This window comes from Austrofundulus limnaeus, unplaced genomic scaffold (genome assembly GCF_001266775.1).
Source record: "Austrofundulus limnaeus strain Quisiro unplaced genomic scaffold, Austrofundulus_limnaeus-1.0 Scaffold139, whole genome shotgun sequence".
In the NCBI taxonomy this organism is placed as follows: domain Eukaryota; kingdom Metazoa; phylum Chordata; class Actinopteri; order Cyprinodontiformes; family Rivulidae; genus Austrofundulus; species Austrofundulus limnaeus.
This window is the reverse complement of record NW_013952541.1, coordinates 640,145-651,613: the sequence shown is the minus strand read 5'-3', so window position 1 is coordinate 651,613 and position 11,469 is coordinate 640,145. Positions and strand designations below refer to the sequence as shown.

Genomic DNA, 11,469 nt, shown 5'->3' with positions numbered 1-11,469 from the left:
ATGTATAAATCTGTGTTTTTATTTCAATAATTTTCGTGCGCGCTTGCGGAGGTAGCGTGTTTTTCTGCGGATCAATATGCCCCCCCTTCCCCCCCCTCCTCATCCCCGGCAACGCGCAAGCGCTCGGGACCGTGTGGGAATGGTCGGTCGGCGGACTGGGGGTTGGACCGCTCCGAGCCAAACACAGCAAAAGAGTTTTAAATGTCCGCCATGTTGTCCATGGCGCTCTGAGCCACCGATAGGGAGCGGAGCGTCGGAAAAAAACAGTCCGAGAGCGAGCGACCGAGATCCGGGCCTTCCCCCGGCTCCGCTGGCGACGCCCTAAACCCGAACCACCACCATTCGAACGTTAGAGTCGACCCGAACAGAAACCATCCATGAAAGCTCCACTCGGCTCCGTTGTGGAAACCAGGAGATCGGATAGATTTATATTTAATCTCGAATTGTGAGGAGAAAAAAATGAGTAAATTGTCGTTTCGGGCACGGGCGCTGGACGCTTCCAAGCCACTACCCGTCTTCCGTTGTGAGGATTTACCCGACCTACACGAGTATGCATCGATCAACCGGGCCGTGCCACAGATGCCCACGGGGATGGAGAAAGAAGAAGAATCGGTATGTTTTTTAGGTTTCATTAAAACATATTATAAGCTTTATTTTTTTTACACAACCAGTGGCGCCTCTCGTTTTTTTTTCCTGCGCCAGCTTTCACAAAATGGCCGCCATTTTTTCTCGTCGGAAACACGACGGATTTCTGTCGCTAACGGCTCCCGTGTGGGACCTGGACGGGTGTTTTGGCAACGCGGGGACACTTCGGGTCCATTTTGGGTGGAAATTCCAGGTTTTATCGGTTTGTTTGTGTGAGAGACGGGTTTCTGAGTACAAAGGAGTCACGTGACTTCGGCAGTTCCGACATTTTGTGCCGTCTCGTCTGGCCGCGGCCTTGTGTTGGCCCAGCGGCAGAGGGCCGCCGCCAGGGGGCGCTGTGGCTCTCAGCTCCGTGTCTGCCGCTGACAAATGTCAACAATGCTGCCATGCATTAGTAGATAAAACCATTTTAACGTTGTTAATCATCATTATGTGTATGATTCTTTGCACAGTGTTTTATATATAACAAAAAGACATTTGTTTAAATTTATTTATGTTTATTCTTGGCTAAAGTGGCAGCGGTTGTAGGGACTGTTTGAACAGTAAACATCAGCATGTTTGTGTGTGGCTGACAGATAAGTGCATCATTTTAATCTCCCATTTACCAGAAAGGATTTTATTCTTTGCTGTGTTTACTTTGACTCCAGGTCACTGCCAGGGCAAGGTGGTTTTAGGGGGAACTCCTTGCTGAGCTGTAATGGCTGCTGTTGGGTCTGAAGCTGTGTTTACATTTGATTTGTGAAGTTGTTGAATCAGGGGGAAACTCCCTGCACTTCATGTGATGTGTACTCATGGTGGTCATTCTCAAACATGGGGTTTGGACCCTGATTTGTGTTTTTAAACAGAGTTAAGGGTCTTGATGATGCCTAGGATCAAGTTAATTAAAATAAAAGTGATTCCTTGCAGCTTATTTTTGTTGCACGTGTCGAAACCGTGAAAATGTGATATTAATGTTATTGATCCCTGTAGTTATTAGCATGGTTGTAGCTGTTTTTTGTTCAGTGTATCACTAAGGCAGGTAGTATTCAAATATCAGTAAATCTGTAGCTGTGATTCAGGTTCAGGTTTACCTCAACCCTTTTTGTTTCTGTGTGAAGTGTCACGATGTGCTCCTGTGTCCCACTTCTTTCAGTTCTGCAGGCTTGCAGAGGCTCTGTGTCAGGGGTTCAGTGTGTCAGATGGCACAGCAGGCTGGCAGACGAGCGGCACGTGGCCTTCTGGAGGAGATCAGGATGGTGGGGGAGGTTGCTGTCACTTCAAAGTCTGCTCTCTGCTCAGCTGGAGCCCCTGATTATGTAACAGTTGTATTATCATAAGACACGGTCTGCAGCCTTCTGTGGAGCAGACTTTATTTTTTTATTACGTGTTTTTATGTTTTTGTGCGGCGCTCCTCTCGCCTCGTCCCAAAGAAAAATACTGCAGGAGCAGGCAACATTTGGTTTCCAGCAGGTCTTATTGATTTAGTTAAAGCAATCGGAGTTGCTTCTCGTCCAATTAGAGAAATGTTCCTCCAGGCAGCGATGCTTGACACTTCAGGGCTTTTATTTTACTTTGTCCAATGAGAACTACTTTTGTTATTTAGTCAGAAAATATATCCTTTAATTAAAATATAAATTATGCTGATTGTGACAAAATATCAACGTTTCATGCAGTTAGAAGATGCCTTTTAAAATGCGTCTCTTAAAATATGCAATACTTTGCCAAACATGAATGATAACATTGCAAACATAAAAAATAAACATTAAAAAGGTTACCCGTTTTATACCAATCTGTGGGGTTTGAATAATCCAACTTCAACAGAGGTTTTCCAGATATATTTAAATGAATTTAATAGAATAGAAATAGCCTTTATTGTCCTGCCGAGAGGAAATTCAGGGGTCACAGCAGCATCAGTACAGATGTTCACACACTAGTTATTTTAGAAACTATAGATAGTACACACAACAAAATTAACACTGACTAACCATGATACAACTACTGATAGTAAAAAATATAACAAAGAATTGTGCAAGGTAAAAAAATGTTTTACAGAATCTGACATTAGGAATTAGAAATTGCCTGTTTTCAGTGCAGTGTAAATGTAAACAAGTAATGTAAACAAAGTTGAATCTGCCAAAAACTACATAGAAGGTGAAGACAAATGTTGACAGGAATGATGCAGTTTGTTGTCTGGGTGGTGATGATGAAATCGAGCGCAGAGATGTAAGAAATACTGTTATTCTGTATAACATGATGTTTGTCTACGGGAGACGAGACAAATGTCAGTTTAGAAACGCCTGAAGTGCTTCACTTTGTGGTGTAATTGTACATTTTCTAGTAAAGCAGGTTAAATGCACCCCCCATTTTCAGTTTATATAGGTTTTAAAAATCTGGGCTTTATCACTCTAAATTTGAGGATACGTTTATTTTTTAAGTTCTTGTCCGTTACTTATTTTCAACTTTGAAATTTTCCTTAGATAAACACATTAAACATTAGTCATGCACAAATTTTGCCTGCAAACTTTCTAATTTAAGAACACATTAACAATCGATATGAAGGAATTGTTACATTAATGTAAAAGCTTCTCAGATTCTCGTTAATTTAGACCTTATTTTGTCTGACTGATCAATAAAATGTTAGTTTTTTATTGATTTTTATTTTTATCTTTTTAGAGCTCAATGATTTCCCAGAAGGCCTGATTTCATTCATGTGTTCATGCATGTGGTTTCTTTATTTCCCAACAAGATGCTCTTCATTTGAAAAGTGCAGATTGGATTTATTTTGCAGCGTTCTGAAAAATATCAGCTGTGCACGATTCACTTACCACCACCCGACCACAGCGACTACCCACTCGGTGTGAAGTGGTCTGCAGACTGGATGTGTGGTGTTCCCACACTTCCTGTTAGTCTGATAAACGTTTATCAGCGAGCTGTTCAGGTCTACCCACAATTCAACCCTTCTTATTCAGCTCGTCTGTAAGAACCAGGCTGTCTTTGCTGCTTGCTTCTTCTTTTTTTAAGGAGTTGTATCTCAGTCCAACATGTGGGTTTGTAGTTTGGAGCGTGGCTCGACTACAAAGCCAGGATCGCTGAAATTCCTGCAGCACGTGCAGCCTTGTTTGTTTTGGGTCGAACACTTTGTCTTGTGTTTACGTTTGGTTAAGAGTGAGGTCAGTGTCTGCAGCCCTGTTGGGAACCCACAGGCATCTGTTGTCTTTGCCAGACACCTACACACACACACACACACACACACACATACACATTCTGGCAAACAACCAGTTCCACTCAGAGTGACCTTGCTGTGTGGGAATATGGAGCGAGTCACCTGTTCAGTGTCTCTGCCAGCTTCACGCTGTGCATTTAAAAGCTAGTAGAGTCGTCAGGTTTGTTTAGCGGTGAAGAAATTACACGGACCGCCATGTTTGCCAGCACGGCTGGAAAATTGGAGCAGATTGTGAAAATATTCAAGAATTTAAGTTTTTTTGTTTTTCTCTGGTAAATATTTTCCATCTTAGACACTTTGTCATTTTGTCTTAGACTTTTTAAAATGTTGCCTAACTATTAGTGGTTTGGGATACAATCTGTCCTGTAAGCGTTTGTAGCTTCCTGTATTTGAAACATGTTGAAATAAAGTTTTTTTCTCTTTTTTACTGTTTTTCTGCAGTCAGAACACTGACCTGCATTTGTATTTCACATTTTTCTTACATCCATTAAGCTTAAATAAAAAACCGATACAGAGCTTTTGAAAATTCATAAAGTATCAGGAAGTGAATCGTTATTTTCTTACACCCCTATGACGCAATTTAATTTTCTTTATTGCTGACTTTAAACCTTTGATTTGTGTACAAATTTCTGGTGATAATCGTGATGCTAATCATGTTAGCTTGGTGTTTTCACTGTTGGCGATTATGCTAATTGATTTTTTTTTTGTACTTTTTCAGTCACAAAAATATCAAAGCCAGTTTGTGCAAAAAAAAGGGCACACAGTTAGGTTTTAAAGTAATTTGAATGCATTTATATTGTTTTTATTAATCACATTACAGCCCTCAGAATCATATTCAAATTGTAAATATTCACAGCTACCAACTTTTTTCACAGTTCTGCTTTTAACTCTGCAGTTAGATGGACTCTTAACTCGCCTCATAAAGCAGAGGCTGATAGGCGGCTTTAATTCTCCCCCCAGTTGAATATTATCTCATCCCACACAGCATAAAATTGCTTTTTGTCTCAGGTTGTACCGGACGATCCCCAGCAGCTGTGCGCTTATATTATGTGAAATTTACAATGTGGGAAAGCGGATGTTAAAGAAGAAGCAGCAGGAGGCTTTGGCTGGCTCAGCAGTCTTGACAGTGATTGATTTGGTCGTTTTAGGAGGCTATTTTTGGACTCTGTGTGTGGCTTTTTTTACACATGAGGTCACCAGTTCTTCCTCTGAATTCAACCTGATGACCTCATTTTGGGTTTACTTATCATTGGGCAAACGGCCACAGCCGGGGGAAGTAAACAAACATTTGATTAGGCTTAGCAGACCATGCATTGTTGCTTGAGGCTTCTCTTTTTTTTTTCTTCTTCTTTAAGAATTTTTAAGTCATTAAACAGATCCCCCCAGGAAGCTGCTGGTTTGTTTATTTACTGGGTGAAGAGTTAAATCAGGTGGGAACATGGAGGTTAAGATATAAACTCAATGTTTAGAAACGCCAACAATAAAACCAGAAACTTCTCTGATCAGCGTGAAGGACCAGAGTTAACTAGGATATTTTTAATCCTAAATGTTTAAACTAACAGTAGTGTGGGACGTCATAAAATACACTTTACTGTTTACTGAAGCCCTATTTTACTAGTTTATTCTAAGTGAAATAATGGTGACAACTCTTTGCTTAATGAGTAAAATTAGTGCAATAAATTAGCTTGAGTAATAAATTAGTATGACCTTTTAAACATAAGGTGAATATGATTATTTTAAAGTTTTCACATAAAACAGAATAATTGTTACAAAGTATGTGCAACGTTTTTAAAACGATCTAATTTATGTTTGTTTCTGAGCTCATCAGATCTCATTAAAACATATTTAATGTGGTTTATTACAGTTTTAATATAGTTTGAATGTGTTAAAACTGTTAAATGTCTTAGTTCATATGACCTGTGTGAGATCTTTGTAGTCTGTTGGAAAAGTTTGATTTTATCAGTCTGAACAGATTCATCTTTGATTTCAGAACTTTGCTTTAGAAAATTCTGAGTTATAGACTAATAAATACAGACGTAATATTTCTAACACATTTTGAAAGTTTCATGTCGCTCTTCATTCTGTCAACATCAAATCCTCAAACGTTTAGTTTCATGTTTTGTTCCACTGCAGCTGAAGTAGGTGATCTGTTGTTTTGGTAAATTCTGCTTCCAAGAAAAAGGCTAAATAATGGATCTTGGAAACACGATTAACATGAATAAATGGTTGATTTGATCAGGATGTTGTGTGACATGTTTTTTAATCAGAGAGGTGTCGGCTTTAATCTGTGCTTCGGTGACTTGTTAAACCCAAATTCTGGGAAAAACTTGTTTTTGAGTTATAAATTTAAGAAATATTTGTGCAACAGATCCTATTAAACATTAATTTCATGTGTTCTGTTTGATCAAAAGCGGAAAACTTCATGAAATCGATTCATCCCTGCTTGTTGGTGGATAAATGTTATTTGAATGTTTTCATATAGAAACGGTGAGAAAAATTGACCCATTTATTTTTAACCAATGGATCACATACATTTTAAACTAAAGAACATTCTACAATTTAATAAATTAGACCCTGAAAAATAAAACATAATAAAAAACAAAATGTACTGTTAAAGTGTAAAATAACAATTCAAAACTAGTCCAGTTATTTTTTTTTTTTTTTACTATCTGTCAGCCTGGTGCTGCTTTATGGTAGGAATAACTGATGGTGGGGACAAAACAAAATCACACAATATTTTCCAATGTCCAACTGTTCAAAGTTAAGAGTCCACAACTCCAATTTTACTGACTGTGCCCAAAACAACGTGATCGTTGCACTTAGTCTTCACTAAAACAAGTGTGTAAACAGATTAAACATCACTAATAACGAGCAAAAAATAAATAGTAAGATGTAGTCAGTTAATTAAATTAATAGCTACTAGGGCTGCACCAATTAATCGATTAATCGACAACTAATGGATTATTAAAATAATAGATGACTAATTTAATAATCGATTAATCGTTTTCTTTCTTTTTTTGTTTGTTTTTTTCTCTCCAAACTGCTTTGACACCTTCCACTGCCACATCTGCCTTTCTGTCCTTGACACACATGCGCAGTAGTGGTAACTGGGGTAGGCCGTGGACGTCACAAGTAGGGCTGCACTGATTAGTTGAAATAATCGATGACGTCGATTATATAAATTTGTCTACGCAGCTTTTTTTTATCGATTCACTGTATTACATAACCACCAGGTGAATGTTCATGCAATTCCATTTCGGTACCTAAAAGCATCATTGCGACCGTATTGGCATAAGAGTGGTGAGTTTTTCATGAAAATATTACAATTACAATAATATTAAAATTACAGAAAATATTACAATATTAAAGAACTGTTCTTGTTAATTTGATGAAAACATTTTAAATTTCCAGTGCACTCACATCAGAATAACTTATAGATTTATCGTTAGATTAATCGATTAGAAAATCGTTTGATACAGCACTAATAGCTACCTTTCTTACTGCTGCATTTCCACTTCTACAGTCTGAGCATCATATGGAGATCAGCCTCTCGCTCCTGGAGGGAGCAGTTTTTAGCACGGCTCTCATTATGTTGCGCTCGTATTCCAAAACAAAAGCTGCGCTCTCCTTTCTTCTGTCAGTCAATCCCAGAGCTAATCCACGGGCAGCATTCTGCTGATGTCAAAACCGTAAGTGTGCTGTCCTCTCTTATAGAACCACCGACCGGAGAGGAGGTTCTGAAACAGCGTGGCTGTGTACGGTTGGAAATGGATACGCACTGGACCGAGCCATAACTGCTGCCAGGGTGGAGAGCAGAGCCTAGTTGTGTCTCAGGTTTAAAATGTACACGGTTCTGTGTCCCCACGGAAAACTTGTGCATGACAATTTTGCACTTGGCTTCAACTCTGTTTTTGATGACAATAGAAAGTACGGCAGACATCGCTCCTACTTCTTGCTAACTTGTTAGCGCAGCATGTTGTTGTGATCACATGGGCTCTGCACGCTGGATCTAAGCGCTGCTGGATAGAGAAGCTGGAGCGGAGTCAGCGGACTGGATTGGACTGCCTATATCAGAGCGCTTTTATCTGAGATTTTGTGTGAAGGCTGATAAAATCAGATACTTGTTTTTTGGCTGATATCAGACCGATTATCGGATYGGGACACCCTCAACAGCAGCTTTGTCTCTGTAAAAAGAACTGATTTGATTGAACTGTGCATTGCCTCTGATTTAACAGTACATTTACCCCATCTGTGCTTTCCTGTTTCCTGCATTCTTCACTGTGAAACGACAAAAGTGGAAATATTGGTTCAGCTGAAAGCTTTTTTTTATTGTAGGGTTTCATTTTTAAACTTTCTACTTGATGTCATAATTGAAAGTTTTTCTCTAACAGTCATCTAAAATTCAACCCAGGTTTTTTACAGTGCTTGAAACATGATTGTTGAACGGATAATTATTAGAAACTAAAGCAAAGCCGGTCGAGTTTCAGTGATATATCAAAATTAGAAGCAGTAGCAAAAGTTTTGGCAGCTTTCCAGGTTGTTTGCTGGTGTTTGTGTTGAAATGAGGGTGAAACCAGGACAATATGAAGTGTTTAGGCTGATCAGCACCTCTCCTCTGTAGCAGAAGCTAATAGACTAATTTTATTTTTGTTAAACATGGTTTATATAAGAAACCAGCTGACAGCGTTACTCTGTTAAACTCTGACTTATTCATGTCTCTGCCTTCTCTAACCCGCCCTGTCGTTACTTTTACTGCCTCAGGAGAACAATAAACTGATCTGTCTGTGGCTCAAACCCGCATCAGAGACTGAACCAGACTGACGGTTCAAACAGTCYTCCATAAACCAGTCAGACGGCCCTGCAGCCTCTCTGCTACATCCTCTTTCAGTAAACGCTTCAGGCTCCTCTCCTGCAGGTAGACCAGGCAAACGGCAAATTCTACAAGTTTTACTTTCAAGCTGCTTGAGTTCAGGAAAAAACACTGAAACTGACTGCAAATGTTATTTTGTATTCCTAAGAAGTATTTGCTGATTATAAGTTAAATTGATTGTTTATCCAAATAGAAGAATTAGCATATTTTTCATGCTAATTTAGTATTTTTGATTTTGATTGCAGCTGTTTGARCTCTACTAAAATGTGCTTGTGTTAAAGTCTGTAATCTGTAACCACAAACACTAAAGTTTTAAACAAATATTTCAGCTGTTGGTGCTAAAAGTATGTTTTGGGATGACTCTCAGCTACTACCACTAGGCGTGCACGATAACTTATTTTAAGAACCGATACAATAACATGCCAGAAGATAAGACTAGTCAAAAATGGGTAAGATCATAACCTAAACAAACAAAACCAAATGACTCTGTAAATTATACTATTTGAAATAAACTCTTGGCAAACAATATTAAAGTATATCGAACAAAACAATTTCTCAAGTGGCCATTTTCTTAAATAAGGCACATTAATTATAAAAAAGACCTTTAGCACTGATCTCAGATTTAAACAAAAGAAAAAGTCATTCCACAAGTCCAAACAGATAAAGCACTAACAGGAGATAAAAGCTTAGGTTTTTAGCAAGGGTGAACGGCTGCTTGTCAAGCTCCATCATTTCCATCGTAAAGTGCTTGAGATCTGCATCCTCTCTGGCAATTTTATTGGATTTGTCCAAAGCCTCAGCAATGATTTAAGTCCCGATGAGTTCTTGAATGCTAGCTTGTTGTTAGCATTTTTAGCAGCACAGACTTTGTGCTGCGTTCAGGAGGTAACGGACATTACATGTTCTYARATTGGRAGTAGTTGTTCTGACCTTTTTATGTTTATAATTATAAAGTTTGTGTGTAACATACAGGGTTAAAATAATATTTATAATTCTTAAAATGACTGGTTGTTTTTCAGCACGGGGTATTGTAATTTCTCTAGTGAGAAAGTTGTTTTTCTGACGCTACTTGAACGTTACTCGGGTCGTGTTGGACAGGAAAGCGACTTGACCAAAAAGGATAAAAATAAACRTGTTCTCATCGCTGCGCTGGCARACATGAACATATATTATTGGTTCTGTTTGCTACATCGGGCCGATAACTATCGTGCAGCCCTAACTACCACACCACATTATATCTCAATATCTTTCAAATTGACTGAGTTGTGTCCATCTTTGTGTTCACCTGTGTTGCTTAGCTTGGACAGCCATTTTGACACAGTTGGACTCTGAAGTGTAATCAGTTATAGATGAACATCTAGTTACTTTCTGAATTTAATTAMAACTTGTCCAGTAGTTCATTAAGTTTAACATCACACAAACAGAACGTTACATTATCACTTTCCTTTTTTAAATAAAGTAAATGTAGAAAACAAAACCAGAAGGGTTTAGTTTTACTCTTTTCGTGTGTTTTTTTGTTTTAAGGATGCCTAAATCTTTTGGACATTAATCTTTGATATACGCTGAATTTTTTAATAATCATCACTGTGAAGTTAGTAACAGTTCCTCTGTCGTCCTACAGGAACACCATCTCCAGCGGGCCATCTCGGCGCAGCAGGTCTACGGCGAGAAGCGGGACAACATGGTCATCCCGGTCCCCGAGGCGGAGAGTAACATCACCTACTATGACTCCCTCTACCCCGGGGACTACAAGATGCCAAAGCAGCTAATTCACATACAGCGTAAGACCTTCAGCTGTTTTAAYATATATTATCTGTGAAACTTAATTCACTTTTACAGACTTTGACCAGAGCAGCTTTAAGAGAAGCTTTATTGAGCTCATATAACAGAATCTAACTGGGTGTTTAGATTTTGTCATTTCTGGCGTCTGTTGGCCCGTTTAATGGGATCAGGCGTTTGTTTAGTGAGCTTTCACACAGTTGTCACGTCACAGTAAATGAGTTTGCCTCGTTCTGTAATATCAGAGGAAATGAGTTTGCTCGATTGCTTCGTTCAGTCGTCGTGTCCGTGTCACAAGTGGTTGTTTGTTTCTYGCAAGGAAAAAAAAAAGCAATTTGTCCGAACACAGGCGCCGCTATCAGTTCAGAGCTGAAGTGACAAATGTTTGGTCCTGTTGGCAGCTGTTGGCTTGATTCCAGCTTTCTCTGAGGGCTCGATGTTAAAACATGAGTTTAGATTAGATTTAGCCTTAACTATTTTTAACCGTCTTTGTTCCACCAGTGGTGGTCTGGTCAAGCAATGAATTCAACTTTTCAATAAGTAAAATAACATTAAAAGTCAATTTAAGTGAATAAAAAAACAGTTTTATAACTTGGATGATTTATTTACAAAGTGAACAGCTTTTCTCTCTGCAGTGCATTCGTCTCTTTCTTAAACATTTCCAGAGTCTTTAATATTAAAACACTTGTGTGTTTGTGTGTTTAGGTGGGTTAGACATTTTAATTTATTGTAGTTCAATGAACAATCAAATATAAAAAATGTTTTAACTGGATTAGTTTGCTCAGATTATCACCAGTCGTAGTTTTAATGTTAAAATACTTTGTTGGGTTATTCATCGAGCTGTGAGCGCCTGATCCTCGGCGGAGCTCTTTGTTAGCAGGAGGTTGGTGAGAGTCGTGTCTTTATGTTAACTGGTTACGTTTGAAGACGTTTATTTATTTATTACATCATGACCTTCATTGGGTGGGGGGGG

General features: G+C 38.7%; 1 protein-coding gene across 3 annotated transcripts in view; it reads left to right on the top strand.

The window, feature by feature from the left end:
- epc1b (enhancer of polycomb homolog 1 (Drosophila) b) overlaps window positions 1-11,469 on the top strand; it is a 30,446-nt gene that overhangs the window by 4,484 nt on the left and 14,493 nt on the right. For 2 of the 3 annotated variants that reach the window (XM_014016144.1, XM_014016145.1), the window contains exon 3: window positions 10,339-10,498. In XM_014016144.1, the coding sequence (XP_013871598.1) occupies window positions 10,399-10,498 (100 nt within the window). In that variant the 5' untranslated portion in view covers window positions 10,339-10,398. Of the gene's footprint in view, window positions 1-96; window positions 613-10,338; window positions 10,499-11,469 lie in introns of those variants that run through there. The other variant, XM_014016143.1, reaches the window with a different exon arrangement.